The sequence below is a fragment of the Trifolium pratense genome, linkage group LG5, assembly GCF_020283565.1.
Source record: "Trifolium pratense cultivar HEN17-A07 linkage group LG5, ARS_RC_1.1, whole genome shotgun sequence".
Taxonomy (NCBI): domain Eukaryota; kingdom Viridiplantae; phylum Streptophyta; class Magnoliopsida; order Fabales; family Fabaceae; genus Trifolium; species Trifolium pratense.
In genome coordinates, this window is record NC_060063.1 from 48,315,983 (window position 1) to 48,342,541 (window position 26,559).

General features: G+C 31.7%; 2 protein-coding genes across 5 annotated transcripts; one reads left to right on the forward strand and one right to left on the reverse strand.

Annotated features, from left to right (window-relative positions):
• Window positions 1-2,666: 2,666 nt before the first annotated feature.
• On the reverse strand, window positions 2,667-4,263 carry LOC123883381 (nucleophosmin-like). Its single transcript, XM_045932160.1, has 3 exons — window positions 3,351-4,263; window positions 3,161-3,232; window positions 2,667-3,058 (listed from the first exon to the last, which is right to left on the reverse strand). The coding sequence occupies exons 1-3, from the start codon at window positions 4,026-4,028 to the stop codon at window positions 3,053-3,055; spliced, it is 756 nt and encodes a 251-aa protein (XP_045788116.1). The 5' UTR covers window positions 4,029-4,263; the 3' UTR covers window positions 2,667-3,052.
• Window positions 4,264-12,646: 8,383 nt separating this feature from the next.
• Window positions 12,647-25,743, forward strand: LOC123883382 (2-oxoglutarate-Fe(II) type oxidoreductase hxnY). 4 transcript variants are annotated; one of them, XM_045932165.1, is made up of 11 exons: window positions 12,647-13,069; window positions 14,092-14,284; window positions 14,768-14,845; window positions 14,935-14,986; window positions 15,112-15,218; window positions 15,315-15,400; window positions 15,487-15,545; window positions 15,650-15,706; window positions 15,918-15,963; window positions 16,292-16,371; window positions 16,564-16,810. In XM_045932165.1, exons 1-11 carry the CDS (start codon window positions 12,971-12,973, stop codon window positions 16,661-16,663), a joined length of 957 nt encoding a protein of 318 aa, XP_045788121.1. In that variant the 5' UTR covers window positions 12,647-12,970; the 3' UTR covers window positions 16,664-16,810. The 4 variants fall into 4 exon arrangements, with proteins under 4 accessions (XP_045788121.1, XP_045788118.1, XP_045788119.1 ...); XM_045932162.1 differs by lacking the exons at window positions 14,092-14,284; window positions 14,768-14,845; window positions 14,935-14,986; ... (5 more) ...; window positions 16,292-16,371; window positions 16,564-16,810 and adding exons at window positions 19,651-19,843; window positions 19,961-20,038; window positions 20,119-20,170; ... (5 more) ...; window positions 21,735-21,814; window positions 25,094-25,664 and having other exon boundaries at window positions 12,709-13,069; XM_045932163.1 differs by having other exon boundaries at window positions 12,725-13,069; window positions 14,756-14,845.
• Window positions 25,744-26,559: the final 816 nt, after the last annotated feature.

Consider the following 26,559-nt stretch of genomic DNA (forward strand, 5'->3'; position numbering starts at 1 on the left):
TCATCTCGATGAATATTTTCATATCATATTTTTATAATTTTTACTATTATACAATTAAAAATATTAATCGTCAAAATTATGCATTGACGTACGTGACGTGGTCAACTGACTCACTCATTGTGGGACGGAAGAAGTACTGAAGTGAAGTGATTGTTAATACCAAAAAAGTTGACCAAGCTTAGAACCGAATACTTGTTGAGTGTTGCCATATGTTTGCAAATAAAATGATGAGGCTGATGATGAAGCGGAAAAGGCAATAGAGAAAAATCTTCAAGAAATTCCAATCTCCAAAGAGATAATTGAAGGATGAGCTGAGAGCATGATTCCAATCTCCACACCTTTGGCTGCATCACCCATATCCTAATTTGGTTTAAGAATATGCATGTTGTTTCAAGTATGGAATGAGAATGAATTCGGGTGAGAATTGGGATGGATGATTTGAATTTTTTTGTAATTGGATTTCGATGAGATGTTGAGAGTGTAATTTTATAGGCTGCAGTTTTATCCATTTATTTTGAATAAATCGAAATTTTATCCCCCTATTTTAAAATCTGGAATTTTATCCTTAAAATTCTGCACAAAATCTGCTTCTGAGTCCCAAATATTTTATTGTTTTTTAATTATCATTAATTATTTTATTATTTTAATACTTTTAAAATATTTGATTTTTAAAAAAGATTAATGACATGAAAATGTTTTGTCAACATGAAAACTATCACGTCATTAATGAACTTGACACATTAGCAAAAATGAAACAAATGAAAAAGTTAATGATGAGAGAGAATAATTTTTTACATCATTAAAGCATTGAATACACAATTTACGAGATAAAATTTCCATATATATATATATATATCCTTAACTAGTGCTCTGGGACACTGTTTAGCATTTTTTTCTTATTTAAAATAAAACATTATTTGAGTCTTCTTTTATCATTTTTTGCGCCAAAATAGCGCATTATTTGTGCTGAAATAACACATCACCCACGTCCCATAAGTCACGTGGCCACATAAGTCATAACTCAAATAGCAAAAATGTCGAAATTGTTATGCCAGACTTCGTAACCCAGGTTCGAATCCGGGATCTCACAATTATATGTGAATTTAATTTCAATGGATTACTACTAAGAAAAAAAACACATTACCCACAGCCATATATTCAAACTAATTTCTAAAAGATAAACGCAAGGAGGAAACTATAACAAAATGTTGATTAATCATTCAATTTAATCAACTCCACTCAATCAGCAGCTGTATAGAATCACATCAACGGTAATTTTGTTAAAGCTCAAAATAGTAATTACTGGCAAAATCACAATCACAAGTTTCTCTCATCGTAATACCACCAAACTCACATGCGGAATTTTTTCTTCAAATAAATCAATTTTAAACTGAAATCCTGTGCCAGAAAGGGTATCATTGTTGTATCCCAACAGTAAATGAAAAGGGCAATTAAAAGTGCACGTGGCATGAATGAAAATATAAGAAAGGTTACTTGGCAAATGGCAATCACTTAATCTACCAAGGACACAAAAATCTTAATTCCATGCCTATGCTGATCCTTCATATCTTTCTCAAAATGCAGAAAACAGAAATGTACACATTGCAAAGGACACATTATACCAACCACAATTGAACTACTGTGTGCAACAAATGAATATTGTTTGCACTTATCATTCAAAAATGCAAATACTATTGTGCAAATGAAACTACTAGGTGCAAATGAATACTGTTTGCACTTACCATTAAAAGCTGAAATTCAAAGATATTTATACTATTCTGTCTGAAAAAGAAACAGAATTATACACACAAACTCTGTTGCAACATGCAAGTGACCAGATGCAGCAATAAGGTTATGTAGCTACTAGCTTTTTAATTTGCACCTCATGTTGATTGTTGCCAACTATAGAATAGGGCCATCAATCACCATTCACAGTGTATAATTTGTAAACCAGTACATTGATCAAGTGATCAAACATGCAGTTTGAGAAAAATAAAAGAATTCAATAACAGTAACACATTAATGGCCATATAAACACTGAAATTCTTTGTGAAGAAATAAACAGACAATAGGTTGTGGTTTGAGAGTTGACAGACCTTCGTTCGTCCGGACACGAACAATGTAAAACAACTGGACAAAGCCGAAAACACAATGGATCAAACATTTCAAAGAAGTTGGCAAAATTTTGTAACAAGTGTCAAACAAAGTTAATAAACAACCAAAAAAGGAAACAAATTACTTGGCTATAAAAAAATGCCCCAACATGACTCTCAACTAATACAAATATATACTTGATTATTCTCAGCTAATTCTTTAACTTGAAAAGATAGAAATCATTTGGTTAGTTTGGTTATAATTAGAATAAACAGTTTAGAAGTTTCTTTCCACTAATGACAAAGATTTTGCTTCTCTTCATACAAAGCCAATAATGACAATGATGCAGATTCTCAATGCAAAAGTTGAATGGAGCAAATTAATGAAATGAAACTAACTACATGAAAACAATGTAAATTGTAAAAGCAGAAAGCATGCACAAGCAATTGTATAAAAACTAATTCAACCTCATAAAGGGTTCTTGTGACAAAGGCCTCATCCAAAGCCAGGAAGCAGTATATAAAGAGGCTTTGCAAATTTAACTACAAGCCTGTCAAACACCAAAATCAAAATCAAGTGAACGCATCAGATTTCATTCATATAATCGCCCCAAAAATAGCAAATTCCAAACATAACCTCTGAAATTATCATTATCATTGTAACAATAATATAATAGACTCTTACCCTATTAATTAAACTATATATACTTATATATATTTCTTTCCATCCAGCAAAATATACTACTACCAGTCTACCACTACCACTAAGATGAACAAGTAACAAAAATAAACCAACTAAAGTAAACCATTGTTAAATAAAACATTAGCATCTTCAATTCTCTCCAATTCCATCCAATATCTCCAACATTTCCTTCTCATTTTCTCTTTACAAAATTCTTCACTTTTATACCTCATTCCCATTACCCCATTTACAAGCTCCAATTCACTTCACATCTTCTCTACCTCTGCAAGAATCAACCATCAAACAATCAATATAAAAACACAAAAAATCATCATCAAAAGCAAAATCAAAAACAAAAAACACATAGAAAGTATAAAGAGAGTACCTTTGTTGGTGTATCAGCTACCCTATAAGCATCAGCAGTTATACCCACTAACCATAATCCAGGAAAAACATTCTGAAAACAAAAAACAAAGAGTTCTCATAATCATCATTTCATAATCATAATCCATAATCATAATCAATAATCATAAGCATAATCATCAATAAGAATGAATGAGAATTGAGAATCATACATCCATTTGTTTCTGAACATTCTTGGGCCTCTTTCTGGGCCTACGATTGGGCCTAGAACCAGTCATCACAAAAATATCTTCTTCGATCTCTTCCTTCGAAAGAGCGATCCAGAATTTCCTCTTTTCCTTCTTCTCACCACAGCTCGTATCAGCAAAACCCCTAAGCCGAAGCGATTTCGGCACCGCCGGACTCTCACCGTTAACCGTTTCCTGCAATTCACCACCGTTGTTACTATTCTGATTTCTAGAACCTCCGTTTCCGATCTCAAACCCTCCTCTAATAGATTTCCTCGGCCTCAAATTCCACGGCTTCTGCACTGTCTCCTCAACTCCGACCACCACCGCGTCAAGTTCATCTTCAACCTCTTGCTTCTTCTCTCCAGCATCATCATCATCATCATTATCATCATCCGCTTCGTTGTTGGAAGACGGTGGAGGTTGTCTTTGCGATGATGAAGAAGATACTCCTCCGAATCGGTTCCTAGCGGTTCGGGATCCGAGTCGGTGAGGACGAGAGTCAGGTTCGGAGTCCGGTTCGGAAACGTGATCGGAATGACGACGGGAACGTTGATGGTTACTGGTGTTGGTGTGATTCTTACCAGTTCCTCCCCATTTCAAGAAAGGGAGAGAGAAATTGTGAAGTGGTTGAGACTTGACTGGTGCAGGAGCGGTAGCCATTGATAAATAAACGAAGAAAGAAATAGCGTCGGAAGGGTTATAATGTTGTTGTTTAAAACGGTGTCGTTTGGGAATGAGAAACCCTAGTGTGTATTGTTGTTGATGAAATGAGAGAGTGGTTGTGTGGTGGTGGTTTTGGGTTTTGCGGAGGCGCTGGTTACTCAAGAAGGAGTATCATGCTATGTGCTTGTGTTGTGTTGTGTGCTATAGAATGGTGAAAATATAAGTGTGTGAGTGAGTGAGTTTTCTATTTGTTTAGGCTTATATATTCTGATTATTACAATCTACCCTAGGTTCTTTCTACTTATTTCCCTTTAGGTCCTTTATTTATATTTTTTTCTTTTCCTTTTTTAAGAATATATATCTGATTTGGGTCTTGAAATTGTAGTGGTCGGACATTATTTGCAGGGTTCGGGGTTTTTTTTTTTAAGGTTATGTTTACGTATATTGGAACTTAATTTATCGGTAAATGATTTTAAGTGCTTTTGAAAATTCAATATTTTTATGAGATTTTGATTGAGTGGATATGTAATTGAGAGAAAATCTTCGGGATGCAGAAAGAAAATACATAAATGTTGAAAGATATTGACTTAGCTAAAGTGAAATTAGTAGCAAAGTAAGAAATGTGAAACGTTGAGGAGAGAGACTTTGAAAGGAAATAAGAATATGCGACAATTAACTAAGACATTGGATTCAAGTAATTAATAAACTCTTTTTAGAATATATTGTTTAGGATAATTCGAGTTCGAACGCATTCCTCTGTGAATATGAGAATTAATATAAAAAAAAAATTAACAATTGAAGCATTAAAAAATGTATGATTGATAATTGCAATGTTCACTTTGATTTGACTAATTGTCTACTTTGATTCATAGTGACTAGTATTTTAGCTCATTCTAGACCTAACATATATGCACATTGTCTCTCTAAAACAAAGCATCACAATTCACAAACATGCTTTGAAAGATTGCCATAGAGATTCTTGTGTCCTCACTATGAAGGTGTTGTAGAGATCAATTGCAAATGTAGGCTATGAAATATTACTGTAGAGTCTTGATTTGCACCAATTTGGTTCATGATGTGCATAAACACCAACTTTTTATTTATAGGGGTCAGCAAAGTTGACTACATTTCTGAATGGATTATCCTCAGGAGATGGAGACGAGAGACGAGAGACAAAGTCTTTCGAGAAAAGTTTGGAGATGAGGATGAAATTTTATCCTCTATCATGCGTTCTAATAACATTTATATGTGTATATTCAAGTACTTTATATATTATATTTATTTACATGTTCATATATATAAAGAGAATAAATAATAAATTTGTTTATATACGATGTGTATTATTTTTTTGGTAAGATATGTGATGTTTATTATTGTCACAAGACCAATAATGTTTCAATTTTTTATTTGTTTTATGATTAAACTTTAATTGATATTAATTTTACAGATATTTTGATTAAAAATAATATAAATTTGATAATTTTTTAATGTAGATAGATCTCCATAGGAACCACGAAGATCGTTGGAATCAAGATGAGGAAAAAAATACTCCCAAAACACGAAAAATATTAAATAATCTCTACTTTTTTTGTTGAGTAATGAATAATCTCTATTTACCAAAAAAAGAAGGGTCATGCTAAACAGTGTCACGGTGCACTTGTTAAGCATACCAAAAATAGAAATAAAAGATAAAATTAATATTGATAAGAAATTTTTTTACACTTTCAATGTATTGAATGTACAAATTTCAAGACATAATTTCCTTATTTATATGCTTAACAAATGTCCGGGACACAGTTTAACATTTTTCAAATCTCTACTTTACATTAATATCCTAAACTAAATTTCACGTAAACATTTTTCTTTTTCTTATAATTACGCTCATAGACCATATCCAGTAAAATGGGCTTATCTTTTTAAGCCCACCAACACATCCTCTCGCTCCCAAGCCTTTTCCTGTCTAATAATGGGCCTAGTAAGTGTCCTATTAGTCATATGTAAATTAAAAATACTTTATAAATTCTTCAAATTCTAAGTAAGTTGGAGGACTTAAATAAATTCTCCAAATTCATTTGATGTCTTCCTAATACTTTATTAATGATAAGTATTTTAATTTTATTCTTTCTTTTTTTACAAAAATATAAAAAAAAAATTCTCCCCACACCCAAAGTCTTCCCCTCCAAAAGTAAATAACCATAGCCCACAACAAAAAAATGACGAATTAATAATATAAGAGATATACCAACAAGAAAAATTTGGTCCGGAAGTGAATCAAGGTCTAAATATGGGCTGAAAGTGTTAGAAGTCCCACATTGGCTAGAGTTATGGTAAAGATAGCTTTTATAAGTGTAGTGCAAACCTAACTCTCAAGTTAGCTTTTGTGGTTGAGTATAGGTCTCACAAATTCTAATATGGTATCAGAGCCTATCCTAGATCCATTTGTTGTTTGTTGTGGAGACCTCCCATATTGGGGCCACCCGTTGTTGTTGATTTCGGGTTCCAGCTTGTTCAGTTCTGGATGTGAGAGGGTGTGTTAGAAGTCCCACATTGGCTAGAGATATGGTAAAGATAGTTTTTATAAGTGTAGTGTAAACCTCAACTCTCAAGCTAACTTTTGTGGTTGAGTATATGCCCCTCAAATTCTAATAGAAAGAGACAATGACGGGTTTTGAGTGAAATTTTAGAGGGTGTCGTATTTATAATTAATAAGTATTAATATTCAATATTAAGAACAAATTTGCATCTTGGCATATTGATAAATAGCTACAATTCTTATACCAAAAAAAAAAAAAAACTACAATATGGGGCCTACAACGAATTTCAAATTAAGAATACAAAATCTTACATTTTTTTTTCATGTTGCTCAAATCATCTTCACCTAGAAAAATGTTATGATACATCTTCACCCTAGAGAAGAGTAGATCTACTTATATGGTTTGTTCTCAAATTATCAAAGAGTAGAGTAGATCTCACATTTTTTAAACATTGAATTCTTATGTATTATTATACAAATTTTTAAATGTAGATATTTTAACATGACCTATATTGTAAATGGGATGAGGAGAGTTTTTAACACGTTTTCATTGTACTACTTGAGCATATTGAATGTGTTGGCCAATTTAAGGTCATCTTAGTAGTTATGACAACTTGCAATTTGTCGCTTTTCCAAGAGAAGACATTAAAGATGAAGCATGTTTGTTTCAAAGGATTTGTATACACATCATGAGTGATTGTAACGTGCATAATTGCCAACAAGTTTCCATTTGATGTTTTAACTTTTAAGTTTTGGCCAAAGCCATTGCAAGAAGAGAAGATTCTCTTTGCCTAACAAATTTGCTAGTGCAATCCATGCTGAAATTAGTTTTTCAATTAACCAACGTAATTCGCAACTTGCTTTCCTGAATTTTCTATAATGTGATCCTCCTCTATAGACGTGTATGGAATTGCAACTCATCCATATATATCTTTTGAGGAAAGAAACATAAGTGTGTATATACCGTTGAGTATAGCTCATACAGTATGTATCAGGAAGAGGCGGAGAGCGGTTCAGGAGTTGAGCTAACGGAGCAAAGTGAAAGGTGATTCTTCAGTTGTAGGATATGTTGATTCAGATTATGCTAGTGATATGGATGATAGGAGGTCTACTAGAGGTAAGGATGTAAGCGGATCAATTTTTTTTATTGAACCGACGATCCAAACCAATCTAATCAAATTTTTTTGATTGACCCGACAATCCAAACCAATGTAAGCGGATCAAATTTGTATGTTACTTGAGAAGGTTCATACTTCAGAGAAAGAAGCTGATATGTTGACCAAGCCAGTCACCAATGACAAGTTCAAGCATTGTTTGAACTCGTTACATGTTTCTCAGTGTTAAGAAGGAAACGACCCCTTAGCACCAAAGATGTAGATGTCATGCAGTGGTTCTTCATAAGAGTTTGATATTCGCCAAGGTGAAGATTGTTTAGTATGGCTCATATGCATCAGGAAGAGGTTGGGGGCGACCCATGAGTATTTGTTGTTGTTATTTGGACCGAATTATTATATAAATACCGTTTGTAACACTAAAACTCTAATTCATTGATTAATCTAATAGAATTCATTGATTCATCTAATAGAAGCGTGATGTAGCGAATTCTACAGTCGGAGACTTCATTATAAATTTTTTTGCGTGTTTATCATTTGCTTTCATTATTTTTTCCTTTTGTTACTAGTTGTTCCAAGATATATGAATTACAAAAGAGGTTGATCTCACTGCTTTCTCAAATAGATCATGTGAAATTATCCAGCTTCTAAGTTTCATGTGTGCTATAGTTTTGTATGTGTTAGTTCAAATCTTACTTTTCTTTTCAAAATAATATATTCTCTGTGTACAACTACAAAAATTAATTCCTCTAATTTAGTGATCACTACATACGCAACGCAAATGAGCGGTAAATTATCTCGAAGAGTTTTAAGCTACTACATACGCAACGCAAACTTATATTCAAACTAAAGACCTTATCGATCGAACTAGTGAATCACTGATTGAGGGAAGAAAAGCAGCACCAAGGCAACTTTCGAAGATTTTAAAACTGATTTTTTTCAATGAGTTTGCAGCACAATGGAAAGAGTTTGCAAAGGGAAGTATTACTGGTAAAATTAAATAGAAATTTTACCGGAGAATAATAATTATTCAACTATCCATGTGGTGAATGATTGGAATTCATTACAATTATAAGTGTGAAAACAATGTCTACCCAATCAAACCGAATGAACCTATTCTTTATGAATTTTTAATATAGATTTTAGGCAAATTCTTAACTACCCATTCTATAAGATTGGGTCATGTAGCTCATCCTAAGTGTCTTAAATGTATTGGTCCACCAAAATGTTTTATAATATTATTAGAATATAGTTAATTTTCAATTGTTACCACACAACTTTTAACAATTGCAAATACACACATGTTCCAATTCATGTTTTCTATCCTTCTCTTCCATTTTTTTTTTTTTTTTGCTTATTATTCATCATTCTCTTCCATCTTCTTCCTCTTGATATGTATCTTAAGGATTCTGAAAATTCTCTTTTTACTTCTTCTCTAAATGCATCTCTTTCTTCTTACCAAAATTTTTCTCTATTATAATGGGTAATATGATTTAGGTATCAAATCTGGGTATTTTCTTCAACAAATTTGAGTAGTTCTTTAGCAAATATGAGTTTTTGTTCTTCATATTTTTTCAGATTTTGATTTTTAGTATTTGATTTAACACACTTTTAATTAAAATTAAAATCAGAAATATATTAGAAATGATTTGTACGATGTTTCTGAGTTATTAATTGTGGTTTTTTATGATAAAATTGTCTTGCAACAACTGGAACTAAATCTGCGGCGGCTAGAGGTTGGAGATGAACCGTTTTTCTTTTTTGTTGATGTTTATAATGTATGTATATATTAGGAAACTAATTAATGGCATAACAAGGATGCTTGGCGCGGTGGTTAATGATTGCCTTAATCAAGCAATGGTTGTGGGTTTAAGCCTTGTTGAAGGCAATTTTTTTTATGGCAACTTTATTTTCTTTTAAACTATTGGCTTTGGGTTCAAATTCAATCCTTATTTTTTTTGGTATTCCTTTGGGTTCAATCCTTTGGTTAAACCTTTTTTTTGTTCAATTTTATTAATCTATTTTTTAAAAACTAATTAGATTTGTTCCTTTTTTTTTTTTTTTAAAAAAAAAAGCTAATTTGGACTGTCCATAAATTATAGTTCAACTGACAAAAATGTCGAGATTGCTAGTGTCGGAGGCTATAATCGATGTTTGAACTTCGGTCCCTCCACTTTATGTGTGTGAGTTTCTGATAGATTACCATTTCTTCTATCACCAAAAAAAAACTAACTAACTTGGACTAACAACTAATTATAAATTCGAATTTTAAATTAATGAGATTGAAATGTCCGATTGTCGAAATTCAAATATTTTCAATTGTTTGTCCGTTTAAGTAATATATTAAACAGTCTAGATCGTCTCATGAATTTTTTTTAATTTCTTTATCATATTAAAGTTTCATAGTAAAGTTAGTTTAGTTTATGCGTAAAATTATAACAAAACAAAAACAATAAAAATATTTTAAAAAGTTTAGTCAATAAAATTATTTAAAAATATGAATCTATGCATAAAAAAATATAGAAAAAAAAATAAACATTAAAAAGATTATAGAAAGTTTATTAAAACAAATTATCAAAAAAATAAAATAACAAGATTATATATGAATCTATGCTTAAAAAATAAAAAGAAAAACATAACAAAAAATATTATAGAAAGCTTAGTAAATAAAACTAAAATTATAGAAAGAAAAAATTATAGAAACAATAACATGAATACGTCTAAGATTTTGGTTTCAATCCATAGGTTTCGATCTTATCTATATCCTCGTGATTGATCGGACTGCTTGTGTTGTCTCGCAATTATCAAAATTTAATTTAATTAAGATTGAAGACCCATTTTACTCTATCGCAAATTTCTGACGGAAAAATTTAGTCCCTGACATTTTCATATTAGGGATAAATTAGTTTTATATTTGTTATAACCGAAGGACTAATATGTCCCCGATATAAAAATGTCAGAGACTAATTTGAATTTTATTTTTATCAAGTATTTTTTTAAACATTTTTTATTAGACATTAAATTATCTCGTAAAAAAGTGATTTTGTTTGCTTATAATATGGAACGGAGTGAGTACTACCAAAGTAGTAGTAGGTAGTATGACGGTCGACTCTGCAAGTGCACATAATCGCTACCAAGTAATAAAGTGATAAGTTTATCGTTCTTCACAGGGATTGTGCCAAAATTACTAGTTTCACTTAGGAAAATGGATAGTTGTCTTCGCTTTGTTTGTTTGAAAGGTATCTTTGCGGGTAATAGTAAATGACAGGAAATTAAAGACAGAAAATAAATGACAAGAAAATTAAATATTGTGTGTGTGACCACACGGGGTGGTTAAATGTGGTCAAATCCCTCCCTTACTCCTGCTTGGTGGTTATTCCCTTGTCTCACTCTATTAGGAATTAGACTATTAAAAATAGGTTCAAAAACAATCGTTCCTTATTTTTATTACAAACTGTTAAGAGCCTAATTAGTGGTTACCCTTACTCTATTTAAGTTTCATCGCCCCAGGTTTCACTTTTTTGTTAAAAACGTTGGTATCATTACCTTAGTGGCTCCATGTGCCATAAGCCGTCATGTGTGCCTCTAACTAGTCCTAACTCTGCCTCAGGTAGAAATTATCGTTCTTTTTAATCCTATACTAAGACCTCATATACTGAATTTAATGGTCTTAGTTGGACCTTAGCACACCGTCTTTCATTCAGGATTACTAGCTTTGTTTCCTATGCGATATCCATTAGGTCCTTAGATTTTATTCTAATGTGATTAATATTAAAATAAATATAAAACCAAACGATAAAGTAGTTTGAAAACAGAAACAATTGAATTTATACCCAAATTGTACAAAATACAAAACCAAACATTCGTAAGGGAGTTCCTCGACTCCACCTAACCTAGGAAAAATAAATTACAAAGACAGAAAGGAAAGAACCTTATTGGCCTTGGAGTTCCTTGGCCTCCTCTTTAGAATTCTCCTAACTCTCTTGTGAATATTCAATGTCTCTGAATATTTCTGAATGAATAATAGTGAAGGAGGAAGACTCTATTTATAGTTTTACAACTGAGTTTGAGCTTTTTCTGCGCGTCCATCGCACCCATTGTAGACAGAGAGATACAAATCTAATTAGTTTTTAATAAAATCTAATGTGTAAAAAAAAGGAACAAATCTAATTACTTTTTAAAAAAGAAATTAAAAAATTGAAAAGAAAAAAAAATGTTTTAATCAAAGGATTGAACTCAAAGCAAATAGTTGAAAACAAAAAAATGTTACTATAAAAAAATTGCATTCAACAAGGCTTGAACCAACAACCCGTTACTTGCGCAATCTGTAACCACAACGCCAAGCATCCTTGTTATGCATTTCATTAGTTTCCTATTATATATATACATTATAAGCAACAACAGAACAAAAAAACACGGTTCATCTTCAACCTCTAGCGCCACAGATTTAGATCTAGTTATTGCAGGCCAATTTTATCATAAAAAACCACAATTAATATCTCAGAAACATCATACAAATCATTTCTAATATATTTCTGATTTTAATTTCAAATTAAAATGTGTTAAATCAAATACTTAAAAATCAAAATCTGACAAAATATGAAGAACAAAATACTCAAATTTGATACATGAATCATATTATCCATTATGCAAGAGAAAAATTTTGGTAAGAAGAAAGAGATACATTTAGAGAATAAGAAGTAAAAGGAGATTTTTGAGAATCCTTAAGATGCATATCAAGAGGAAGAAAATGGAAGAGAATGATGAATAATAAGCAAAAAAAAGTAAAATGGAAGAGAAGGATAGAAAACATGAATTGAAACATGTGTGTATTTGTAATTGTTAAAAGTTGTGTGGTAACAATTGAAAATTAACTATATTCTAATAATATTATAAAACATATTTTGGTGTACCAATACACTTAAAACACTTAAGATGGACTACCTAACCCAATCTTATAGAATTGGTAGCCAAGTTCTCACCTAGTTTTATGAAAAAGATATTTCAAAAATATTGAATCAAACAAAACCAGATTCACTCATCCACCAAAATTTGAGGGGTATTATGTACCATACAAGAGTTTCTCTTCACCTTAGACTTGCTACAATAAAATATAGTAATAATACCCCTCGTGTTCCATGACCTTATTATTTTAGTTCTCCGAGTGATAATGACATAAGAAAATCAAAAACAAGATCTCTTTACTTAAAACCACTGAGAAATACATTCAACTTAAAACCACAAAGCAAAAGAAGCTTAATTCATAGTTAGAGCTTATATCAAAACAAAGGAAGATGACGGTGACAACAACAACAACAACAACAACATTGAATCTTCCTATCATTGACATCTCTTCACCTGACCGTATTTCCACAGCCAATTCCATCCGACAGGTTTTGTACACTATTCTTAATATATGTTTGTCTTCATTATCTTGTTCTCGTAGAAATGAGTCTCATGTAGGTCGTATCTGAAGGAGGGCGAAGAGGGAGACCGCCCTAGATCCATAGTAATAAGTTTAAAATTTGGGTCCCTAAATAATCTTTTTAATTAGGGGACTAATCTAATAGGCCAAACAAAAAACATATACGAAATTCTTAGTTTTGTTTGTTGCTTCTTATTCTCTTTCGGTGAACATATAATTGTATCAAATATCAATTATGAATTTTGGTACAATGATATTTGATATGGTTGATAATTAATGAATTGATACAATGATACGTAAGTATCAATGATCAAATTCTCTGTCAAACCGTCTTTGTTCTACTTTTTCATCAGTACACGTATGCAAATTATTTCCTTCTTGCAATCTCATTGCATATCAACATACACCCATTGTCTTCCTATATTTTTCTCTCTACAAGTCTACAACTCATCAGTCATCCCTAGTTTTCTCTTATATAACATATTGATGTAAACACAATTATTAGTAACTTTGCATGATTGTATTTAGAAATAGTGGTAGAAATTGTTTTGTAAAAGTATTTTGATATTAAATAAAAAGTTTAATCTTTTTTGAGAATTAAATTTTCTTATACTACAATTATTAATTAGGGCCCAAATTATAAATTCGCCCTTAGGCCACCAAAATCTTAATCGACCCTGATCTCATGGGTGACACTGATTTAGTATGGGGAAGTATAGGGTCTTCCCAACTTGGTCCAATTGCATATTTACCATTAGATAAGATAAGTCTGTATATTTTATTTTTAAAAAACATATCTGATACAACCATAAAATTTAAAGAATCTATTTGTAACTTAAAAAACTTAAAAGAACTATTTGATACACACGTGAACTTTAAAGGACTATAGATGCATTTTGCTTAATATTTAATAGTATTAGTTCAAGACATGACAAATTAATGTATAAATTGTGTTCTAATATTTTAGTAGTAACTATAAAAAATTTATAGGCATGTGTTGAGTATGGTTTCTTTTACCTTGTGAACCATGGTGTGGATGAGGATTTTATGAAACAAGCATTTGAGGAGAGTGCAAAGTTCTTCTCACTTCCAATCGAACACAAAATTAAGTTGAATCGCAAGGACTACAGAGGTTATACTCCTCTCTATGCTGAGAAACTTGACCCTTCTTCACTCTCCAAAGGTAATATATTTCTTCTGAAAAGGCTACACTAGAACAATGAACTACGTGTATATATATTTTAGACTAGCTCATCAATGGAAGTATAGTCGTCAAAAGTGCGGTCAAGTCAGTGAGTCAGAGCTGTCTGATAAAAATTAGACGGCTCAAATTTAAATTTTTTAAAATATAAAAATTTCGACCATTAAATCTAATCTGTCAAATCTCAATCGAATTGTTTTGATATATCTGAGTGCATACATTCATGGATGTTGACCGTATACAATTGAGATTACTCTTCAATTTAGTTCAGAGACACGAATAGAATCCATTTCTCAAATGGTAGGACCCGCACGAATATCACTCAATAAGAGAAATATTAAAAGAGTGTTAAAGTGTCCGTTTCTAGCGCTCACTCTTAACAATACTTTCAAAATAATCCATAAAATAGTCACGTTATCCAACCAAAAAAAAAATAATAATAATTAATATCAGTTCTACTAGCAGGTGATCCAAAAGAGAGCTATTACATTGGTTCTTTAGAAGATGCCACTAGTGCAAGTCTGAATCAATGGCCTTCTGAGGGTATGAATTTTCTTTGTGCACATTCTTAATTAGGAATATAGAGAAAATTAATTTTGTACATTTTTTTTCTTCTTGCAATGACACTCCAGAATTAGTGCCAAATTGGAGACCCACAATGGAATCCTTATTTTGGAAAATACTGTAAGTTATGCATTTTTCATCAAACAAATACTATGAGAAGTTACTTAGTAGCTAGTAGCACAAATTTGATCACATTCTCTTGTTAAACAAAATTAGGACTTAAAGATTATTCTTATGTGCCACAGGTCAGCTGGCAAAAAATTGTTGTCTCTAATTGCCTTGTCTTTGAATCTTGATGAAGATTTCTTCTCAAAAAAACCGGAGGCTTTTCTTCGCCTTTTACGATATTCAGGTTTGCACACAATCTGGTTGGTACATTGTTTGCTAGATTTGTGATTCAGAAATCACAATTCTTGCTGTAATTAAAGGCTGTTTATTATTACATCAGGTGAATTAGGCTCTTGTGCTGCCTCTGCTCATTCAGACTATGGCTTAGTCACTCTCCTAATCACTAATGGTGTTCCAGGATTACAGGTTCTCATCTTTCCTATAATATAACATTTTGTTCTTCTGTTCTTCTGTTTCGAATCAATTAATGACTTAAGAATTCATATTTAAAGATATGCAAGGAGAAGTTGAATCAGCCTCAGGTATGGGAGGATGTGTCTCATGTAGAAGGGTAAGTTCATGACTAGAACTTTGTAAATAATGTTACTACCACTTTTAATTAAGTCAATATATTCTTTCCCTTTTAATGTTAGGTGTTTCTGTTTGTATCTGCAGGGGCATAATTGTGAACATTGGGGACATGATGGAGAGGTGGACAAATTGTGTATACCAGTAAGTTCCATCTTCCAACAACTTATAAACTATTTCTATTATCGACGGTATATATTGGCGTCACTTTTTATGTTGAGTCAGTTCATACAGAGCAAAAACACCGTCTTCAATTGGGGTCCTTAGTTTAGTCATTCCTTGAACCGAATATCAGGTCTAAAAAAACAAAAACAATATATACCATTCTCATTTTATGTCATTATTACTCTCGCAGGTCAACACTTCATAGGGTGATGCCAACTGGAAAAGAACGCTATTCTGTAATTACTAATTAACCACTTACTCATTCTATTTACTTTGTTATTTTTCGAACATAAAATCTTAGTATATGAATTATACTATTAAGTAACATATAACTAAAGTGCTACATTGCGGTATTTCGATTGCATGTGGTCAAAATTCCATGCATTCACACAATCGACACATCGATGGTTGTTGGATCAATTAGAATGTTCTTTCGACTCATGAGTCATGACATTACACATTTGGCATCTTTATTTTCATTTTGATTAGGTCTACTAATTTGTTAGTTTGATTTGCATATGCATATTTCTAATGAAATATGAATGTTGATGTCCAATTTTGCAGGTGGCATTCTACATGGATCCACCTACAGACTGTGTAGTGGAATGCTTTGAAAGTTGCTGCAGTGAATCATCTCCCCCAAGGTAAAGTAAAATATAAAACATAGCTTCTACAAAATTACAGTGGCTCACGACAAACTTATCGCAATGCCAAACATGCACTCACTATATAAACTCATGTGCCTAAAAAAATACTCATGTGCCTTAAAGTCTTGTATTTTTTGTTTTTGAAGTTTAAAATTAAACTCATGTGCCTTTTGTGAACTTTGTATGCAGATTCCCTCCAATACGTAGTGGAGACTACTTTAGTGAGCGGTTCAAGCTCATATATGGTTCTGAAAGGAATCTTAAATGGTCCATCGAGCCAAAGAATTAATGGAATATAATGTTGGCCCTTTGGATAAATATTTTACTTATGCAATATATGTTTATTTAGAAGAGTTTATTTCCTAAATGCTTAAATTTAATAAACTATTTGTGTTTGGATGTACTATAAAATTTAGTACTTATATAGTTTTCGATAGATAAATTTTATAATCGAAATTTAAAACTTTGTTTGCGAGTTTGGAGAGGAGGGGGAAGTGATGGCTCCGGGGAGAGAAAAATATTTCACATATTTTTTAAAAGTGTTTTTATAAAAAAAAAAGTTATACAAACCCTCCAAAAATCTCCTCCGATACAATTTGTAAGTTATAAGTTATTCCAAATTAGGAGGATTTTTTACTATGAAGAAAAATTAATCCTCAAAATTCTCCTCTTCCAAAGTGCTCTATTCTTTCCACTTGCCTCCTTTTTTTTTTCCTTTCAAAACTCTCCCCTCCTTTTTCACTTGTTGTAATTGTTTAAGTGGAATTTTGACCCCAAATTTCACAACCGCTTGATTTTGCCCACCGTCCCCTTCTAAGTTTTACAATTATTCAATGTTGGTCCTAAATTTATCCTATTTTGTTGCTTATCACCAGATAACTTTTTTTTTATTAGAAATTGCTTATATAACATTTTAAAATATATATAAAAAAATTCAAAAACAATCAATTCGTCAAGTTGCAAGAGCTCGACGAAATCTCCAATGTATTTGTACACATCCGGAATATTGTACCAACAGACATATATAGATAGAGGACAATATATATTATTTTGTATTTGTAATTTTCCATTAATTATTAATATTATTAATTTAATTTTTAACCACTAAAATAATTTTAAAAATTTAAATAAAAAAAATCAATACAATCATGCCAAACCAGATGAAAAATCCAATGCAATCATTGTATGAATTAACAATTTAGAGATCTGATATATTATATGAAATTATAACACACTTACTTGATAATCAGCAATCATGTGGGCGGGATTGCCGATATCGGAACCACCGATATGTTAGACAATGTCTTCCTTTGCCTATCACATGCTCCGGCCTTTGATGTCTTTGATGAGGAAGACAACAAATGAGCGTTCAGCTTATTGCTAGCTTGACAACGTGATGACAAAGAAGACCTAGCCTATCTATTTATAAGATAACAACACTAGTACCACTCATCATGGACTCTAGAGTTGGGCCTACACTTTGTTTCTACACAAATCAGAATTAGTGTTCAAGCCCATTATTACTGATCACAATTATCGGGCTTAAGCATCATCAAATGGATCACAACAACATCAACCCGGTTTTATTAAAATCAAAACCACAATTGATTACAACCCATAGAATATTAGAAAATAGAAAAATGTTATTTAAACACAAATTTTTAACAAAAATACAACAAAACTACATTTTTTTCTTTTTTTAATATTTATTGCAAGCCTCGATATCCGTGCTGTGAGTGGAGAAAAAATGTGTTGTATTTTTGTCCAACTTTTTTGTGTTTATATAACACACCTCAATAATATTCTAACAATCATGTCAAATCCTTCAAGTATTCCAGCTCAATCGCGCCATCTTCATTGACATGATTGTATGTTGATATCAAAAGTATGACACTTTGGTATTATTTTTTAATGTAGGGTACTTTTTTTTTTCCTTTCAAAAATAGGCGGTTAATTTAAAAATGTCCACAAATCTAATATAAAATATTCGAGAAATAGATTATCTCGAGTTGGGATTCTCTCCATTTCCTATTCTTTCCATTTCTTTCATTATCAAAGTTTTTAAATATTTTGGGATGTATAAAAGATATTTGGACCCATTTAATATCACATTTTTGCATTTATATTCCCAAAACTATATAATAATGGAGGAAATGGAAAAAATAGAAAATGGAGAGAATCTCAACTCGATTATCTCATGTGTAATTTACACATAAGAGAATAAAATGTGATTTATCACCATTCGAACTTACTTTTCTAAATTTTTCATATGTTTCTCTCTAAATAAATAACGGGAGATGACATTTTCCTATCTCATGTGTAAAATTACACATGAGAGGATATATTCTCTAATATGTGTATTTTATAGACTTATAGTGATATATTTTCTCCCGTCTAAAATATAAGAACGAGGGAAAAAAATGAAATGTGTTGGTCTAAAATATAAACAAAAGTTGACTATATATGCTTTATTTATTTTTATTTTTATTTTTTTGTTTTGACAAATTGCTTTATTTATTTTTTAATCATAATTTCCAAAAAAACATTTTTATTTTCATGGAACAAGTGTTCCATAAGGGAGTAATTTTCAAATTTTATAGTAAAATAAATGAATTTAACTACTTTTCTTAAAGGGTGTAAATATTTTAGGCTATTGTTTTTTTTGATACATATTAGGCTATTGTTTAGCCTGGACTGATTCATATTCATGAATATAAAGGCAGGAGTATATCACATGGACATCGTGGTGAAGAAAATAATGTAGTTTGACAACGATGCCTAATCTAATTTTGAATCATAACAAAAATATATAATTGAGTTTAATAATACTGCTCGTGTTCCATCACCTATTATTTTAGTCATCCAGTGAGAAGTGATGGTATAAAAAATATTGAAAAATGTTAAACATATAAATAAATAAAAAATTTCTTGAAATTTGTGCATTCCATACATATAAAATGTAAAAAATTAATTTTTTAAGCATTAATTGTATTTTTTTCTTTTTAAGCATTACAACACAATAAATAAGCATAATTCATAGTTAGAGCTTATTTCAAAACAAAGGAAGATGACGGTGACAACAACAACAACATTGAATCTCCCTATCATAGACCTCTCCTCACCTGATCCTATTTCCACAGCCAATTCAATCCGTCAGGTTTTTCTACATTCTTATTGCTTCAACAACACTTGAGAAATTGATGTAGTTATAGTAGTATTAGTATATACTATATAGTATACTTTAATTATTACTAATATGTGTTAGTAAATTTATAGGCATGTGTTGAGTATGGTTTCTTTTACCTTGTGAACCATGGTGTTGATGAGGATTTTATGAAACAAGCATTTGAGGAGAGTGCAAAGTTCTTCTCACTTCCAATCGAACACAAAATTAAGTTGAATCGCAAGGAGTACAGAGGTTATACTCCTCTCTATGCTGAGAAACTTGACCCTTCTTCACTCTCCAAAGGTATATTTTCTTAATGAAAATATGTCTACAATCGTTGAATTATCTGAAACGACTTATTTGTTACCTAAAAAACGTAAACAACCTAACTGTTACAAACGTGAAATTTAATGGAAGCAGGTGATCCAAAAGAGAGCTTTTACATTGGCCCTTTAACAGATACCACAAGTGTGCATCTGAATCAATGGCCTTCTGAGGGTATGTATTTCCTTTGTGCACATTCTTAATTAAGCAGGAATGATGATAATTAATTTTGTGCTCTAATTTTGTTACTACAGAATTACTCCCAAATTGGAGACCCACAATGGAATCCTTATTTTGGAAAATACTGTAAGTTTTAGAAGCTAAATTGACGGATTTTCATATATTTTTTGCGCTAAATTGACGGATTTCATATACTCTAGGACTACTTATTAGATTTATATAGTTTACTGAATAAAATGCATTTTCGGCCCCCTATGTTTCACAATCCGGTGATTTTAAATTTATCATTGTGAGTTTGAGCATTCAAACAGTTTAGACTCGAGTTTAAATATTCTTGTTATGTGCCACAGGTCAGCTGGCAAAGAGTTGTTGTCTCTAATCGCCCTATCTTTGAATCTCGATGAAAATTACTTTGAAAAGATCAGTGCCTTAAATAAACCAGAAGCTTTTCTCCGCCTTCTGCGCTATCCAGGTGCGTGCGCCAAGTTTATTTTGTACATATTTCGAGCCAAATAGTTCGCATTGTTTGATGCATTATATTGCAAGTGAATGTGTCAGTAGTTCACAATCCAAATATCAATTTCAAATGTGCTTGTTTATTTTTGTACACACTCTTAAGTTTTCTCTGCTGTTTTATTAGTAGTGTCAAGATTATATTTATTTTACACCAATTATCAGGTGAATTGGGATCTAGTGAAGAGATTTGTGGTGCCTCTCCTCATTCAGATTATGGCATGATCACACTCCTAATGACCAATGGTGTGCCAGGATTGCAGGTTCTCATCTTCCCTTTATCATAATTTATGTTTGAAGTTAGTATTTGCATATATAATCAATGACTTAAGAATTTTACATTTAAAGATATGCAAGGAGAAGTTGAAGCAACCTCAGGTATGGGAGGATGTGTCTCATGTAGAAGGGTATGTTCAAGTCTAAGAACTTTGTGAATAAAGTTATTTACCACTTTAAGTGTGTTTCCTAGTCTTAGCTGGTCTTCATTTGTATCTGCAGGGCCATAATTGTGAACATTGGGGACATGATGGAGAGATGGACTAATTGTGTATACCAGTAAATTCCATCATCCAACAACTTATAAGCTATTTCTTTTATCATATCATTCTCAGTTTCTGACATAATTACTGTTGTTGCAGGTCAACACTTCATAGGGTGATGCCAACAGGAAAAGAACGCTATTCGGTAATTACCAAACATTTTCTGTTCGATTTTTTGTTATTTTTGTAACAGAAGATGTTAGTAGTTAGTATATTATATTATTGACTTTTATATAGACTTGGCTCACATTCTCAAAAGTTCATGAGATGACGGTGTCCAAACACATAAATTCAGTTAGTATGTGAAGTGTGAGTTAGAAGTCATACATTAGATGAAAACCTGAATGTTGAGCAACATATCACCAAAGTGCTACATTGAAGTATTTGGACAACATGTGGTCAAAATTCCATGCATTCACACAATTGACACATCGGTGGTGGCCGTTGAATCAATATAGTACTGTGGAAGATAATTTGGTTTTATTTTAAATCTAAAATATTGAATTTGAAATCTGAACCCTTTCGTTTTGATCCAAGGACACATTACACATTAGGCATATGTATTTTCAATTTGATTGTTAGCAAGATTTGCATATGCATTTCTAGTGAAATATGAATGGTGATATACATTTTTGCAGGTGGCATTCTTCATGGATCCACCCTCAGACTGTGTAGTGGAGTGCTTTGAGAGTTGCTGCAGTGAATCATCTCCACCCAGGTAAAGAAAAATATTATCCAATTAAGATTTGTTTAACAAAAAAAAAAAGTAGCCAGACTGAATTAGGAGTCTAATATATGAGAACGGATCCTCTCTAGTGGAGTTTACATCAGAGAGTATCTAGTTTAGATCTCTAACATTTTCTTTTTCGTTGACTTTATATAGTAATGTAAAATAGTTAAAATTTCACTGAATTTCTCATATTACTTATTACCGGAGAGGATCCAATCTCTAATATATATGTGTCTAACAACAAAAAAATATAGAAAAAGTTTTTGAGTGTTAAAAGAAAAATTGACTTGCATATCTCATATCATCAACTAATTTCATTATTAGGCAAAATATCGCTTCATGTTGCTTATTAAATATTTTAGTTTTTAGTCTTATCCCTCCTAAATATTTCAAAGTGGCCATTTTTAGTCTCAATTGTTAATAGTTTAATTTGTTGTTAAGTGATGACATTGCAAACAAAATGTCACATCACCCTCTCATGTTTAAATATTATCTTCTTAATATGGTTCTGACGCTTTATAAATAATTATATATCACCATTTAGTTTTCAAAAAAAAATTATATATCACCATTTTGTTTTTATCCTTAACTTTTAGTCCCTGATATATTTAAAAGAAAGTAATTATAGATTTTTAGTCTCCACAGTTATCTTCATTTTGTTAAGTAATGATGTGGCAAAATTCATCCATATCATGTGCCTAAATCTTACTTATGTGTTAATTAATTATGACAAGTAGGATTAAGATGAGTGTGATTTTGTACAAGATGAGTGCCTGTACCAAATTTGGTGAATAGAATAGCACTTACTACTATGTATCCATTCTAACTCTGTTGGCGGATCAAAATTCTCTCAATTTCTCAAAGAAATAGAGTGCTGTGTTTATGATAAAAAAATTCACATTAAGGAGTTTGATGTGTACACTATATAAAAATCCCTCTAAACATAAGATTCACTATACTCTTAATGCGTAGTCAAGAATATGTTGGCGTGTATGAAGCAAGACACATATACTGATATAAGATAATATATGGATATTGACGCGTATCCGACATCGGGATATGCCTATTTCGAGAAGTGTCTCTATTTCATAATAAGAGATTTAAAGGTAGCGGCACTTGATATCATTCGGGAGGCTAGACCCAAAATTGAGTCTTTATTTGAAGATTCGTAAGACTGATATATTTTGGCCTTCGTGCAGTAGAGGATAGGATAGCTTCTTATCCTATTAAGGTTAAGGGGTTGTGGTTGTATTGAGTAGTAGAGGTCAACTCGTATGATTTTTTGGTTTTTAGGGCTCAGTCTCGAATGTTACAAGATCATATATGACAGACAATAGAGTATGTGGTATGAACTTTGATTTTGACAATGATTTGAATGATCTCCGTGATAGGATTTCAACTTATGACTTTAGTAGTTTCACTAGCAAGGACATCGTCCCCCCTAAAGTCCAACATGTGTTTTGGCGAGTGCCCTATTTAGTAAAATTGTTAACGACATGAAAGTAAGAGAGTATTGTACAATATCCCCATCAATGGATTAGGTCAACACATATCACCGATAGAGTATTGTACCATCCTCAAGTATCGCCTCATGATTCTATTATTTCCTATTGATGAGGTTTACCTTGTTTGCCATAAGGCATGCCTGGATAGATTTAGGGAGCATGCGGTTCATTGTAGAGAGCTTACATGCTTCAAATACCGATATGACTTTGTTCGAGATGTCCTTTTTGATGTTTTTAGGCGGGCAAGAGTATCTGGGAAGAAAGAGGCCTGTGAACTTCTTGACTGACCCACAACCACTAGGAGGAAAGATCTACATTGAGGCTAAAAGATGTTCTAGTGTACTAGTGGGTAGGAGGAAAAACAGCATGTGTAGACATGACTGAAGTTTTTCACTTGTGGAATTGATGACTGAAAATTTAACTGTGGGACAGACGACCCTCAAAGGCTCAAAGTTGCTTCAAGCAAAGTGGTCAAGCATGAGAAAGCACGTTATAACAATCAACATGCTTTAATACTATTTGTATTTTGCATTTTTGGCTTCCTAGCACCAAAGCCTCCGAACCTTCTAAAAAGAGTTCAAAGAGTAATGCACAACAATTTGTGTCTCCTAGGTCTCTAGCTAGAAATAGTTTTTGAAAAATATTAATTTTACCATCCAAAAAAGATTATTGACGCACCTTATCACACGCTGTGAAGCACGGACTCCGACAGGACACCACGACACGTCACAGACACTACGACACCGCTAATGTAAAAAATATAGGACAGTGACACCGCTACATATTTATATAACATATGAATTGAGAATCAAAATATATACATGTAAATCTAATTTGAGCAAGTTATTTCTTTAAAAAAAGTTTTAAAACTAGTATTTTACTTTTATTTATCCATCTATTATCGAAAAACTAAAAATATTATTGTTTGGACACATCTTTAACTCTTGTAGATATGTCTGATATGTGTCTAAGGAAAGTATAAGCAAAGAAAAAATAATATTTTTTGGGGCACTTGTCCGACACGTGTCGTACGAGTGTCTTACAATTGTCGGGCACCGATCAAAGGAGTGTCAAAGTAAAGGAAAACTTGATTTTTTTCCGACACCAATATGAGCTATCCGACCATGTCATACAAGTGTCATACGAGTATCGGACACCGACACGTGTCGGACACCGCAACACGCCTAATCATAGAGGTGTCCGTACTTTATAGAAGTGTAATTATCTTGAATATATATAATATGAACTTAAAGAACAAAAATTTGGCATTTTTGGAAAACTTAATTAGCAAGGAATTACCAATGGGTATCAAAATCCCTCACTTTAAAATATTCAAACACCAAGGATTGATTAAAACTATAAAAGCTTGAAAATATAGTAATTAAAAAGCTATATAAGTAAAAAGTTAATCTTTAAGAAAAGGAAGGAAAAAACCAATCTTTAGTGTTTACCAGTTTAGAAAAGAAAACAAATTTATTTTTGTCATTAAGTACTTCCTCCGTCCCAAAATATAAGCAAAAAGTGGTCAACTAAAGTGGATGTATTTGGTTAAAAATTTAGTCCAAATACATCCGCTTTAGTTGACCACTTTTTGCTTATATTTTGGGACGGAGTAGTACAATTATATTGATCTTTTTGGTAAGAAAAGTTTATATATAAATCATAGATGCTTGATGGGTAGTCTTTATCTTTATTGAAAGTTACATATAAATCTTATTTTTACATGTAAGATGTTACAAACTTTTGACAATGTTCTGTGCAGATTCCCTCCAATACGTAGTGGGGACTACTTGAATGAGAGGTTCAAGCTCACATATGATTCTGAGAAAAATCTTAAATGCTCTATCTAAGTCAAACAACTAAAGGTGCACGTTCACACAATCCGTTTCACACAGAAAACAATCCCAACAATCTCAGCTATCACACAGAAAAACAAAGTTCATGGTTACAGCAGGAAATTCAACTCCATTTATATCGCACGCGTATATATGCTTTTTTTAGAGTTTAATTATCATGCGCTGTCGGTGTAAAGATTCTTTAAGCATACATTCAATAATGTGTTGCCAGATATTTAATGAATGTGACACATCATGTGTTTTTAAATATCATACATGATGTGTCAGTATAGTATTGAATGCATGTGTAAAATAATTTTACACTGACGGTGTATATAAATTAATTTTTTTTTGTATTCCTCCCAATAATGAATCATATATTCATATATGATCAAAAGTTATAAATATGTTTGGTATTATTATTGAATTTTGTGAATAACTTTGTTTTTAACTCTTAGTGGAGCTTAAAAATAAAGACTGATGGTTTGCATGAGCCTCAAAATTTATATTGCATGTAATATACAGAAATTTAAATTTGAATTCTTTTTTTTTGTCAAGAAATTTAAATTCTTATACATCCACTTATTTATTTTAAAATATAATATCCTAACTATAAAGTTGAATGATAAAATAATTTGAGAAATGGTGATAAAAATGACCTTTGGAGTGGGGCAAAGTGGATAAGCATTCATAATCATATCCTATCCTATTGATATTTTCTCTTTAGGCCCCATGGTTCTTTTTCACCCTCTGGATTTTACTTTTTTGCCCTTCAATAAAAACTTCGGTTTCTACGAACCGAATTTTTTTTGCCTTGAAAAAAAAATTCGGTTTCTGTTAACCGAAATTTTCCTGAATTTGAACTAGAAAAAACTTCGGTTTTCTGCGAACCGAAGTTTTTATTGAGGGCAAAATTAGAATATTGAGGGTATAAAAGATACATGGGGGCGGAGAAAAAATATCTATCCTATTTTGTACAAAAGATTAAGATACCCTATATGCTATTTTGAACACAAGAATATACTCAACCTTCAACCTTAGAAGCATTCCCACGTGTACTAACAACCCTGCATAATATAGATTTGGATTTGGTGCATCAATAGTCTAATTTGAATCAACGGTTTAAATTGTTTAAATGCATTAGGGTGTATTTGATATGCTAAAAAATAGGAGACTGGATTGAACAATTTTTGTTGTAACCTGTTTGATTTGAAACTGGTTATAAGACTGGACAAATTATGTAGCAAAGGACGGGACAAAAACAAGATTTTTTGTCCCTCACTAAACAACATGACAACTTTTTGTCCACAATACAACTATAAAAAATACGAAAATACTCATTTTATTTTTGTATATAAAAATATTATAGCCCTATATCTCTCCGATACATTTT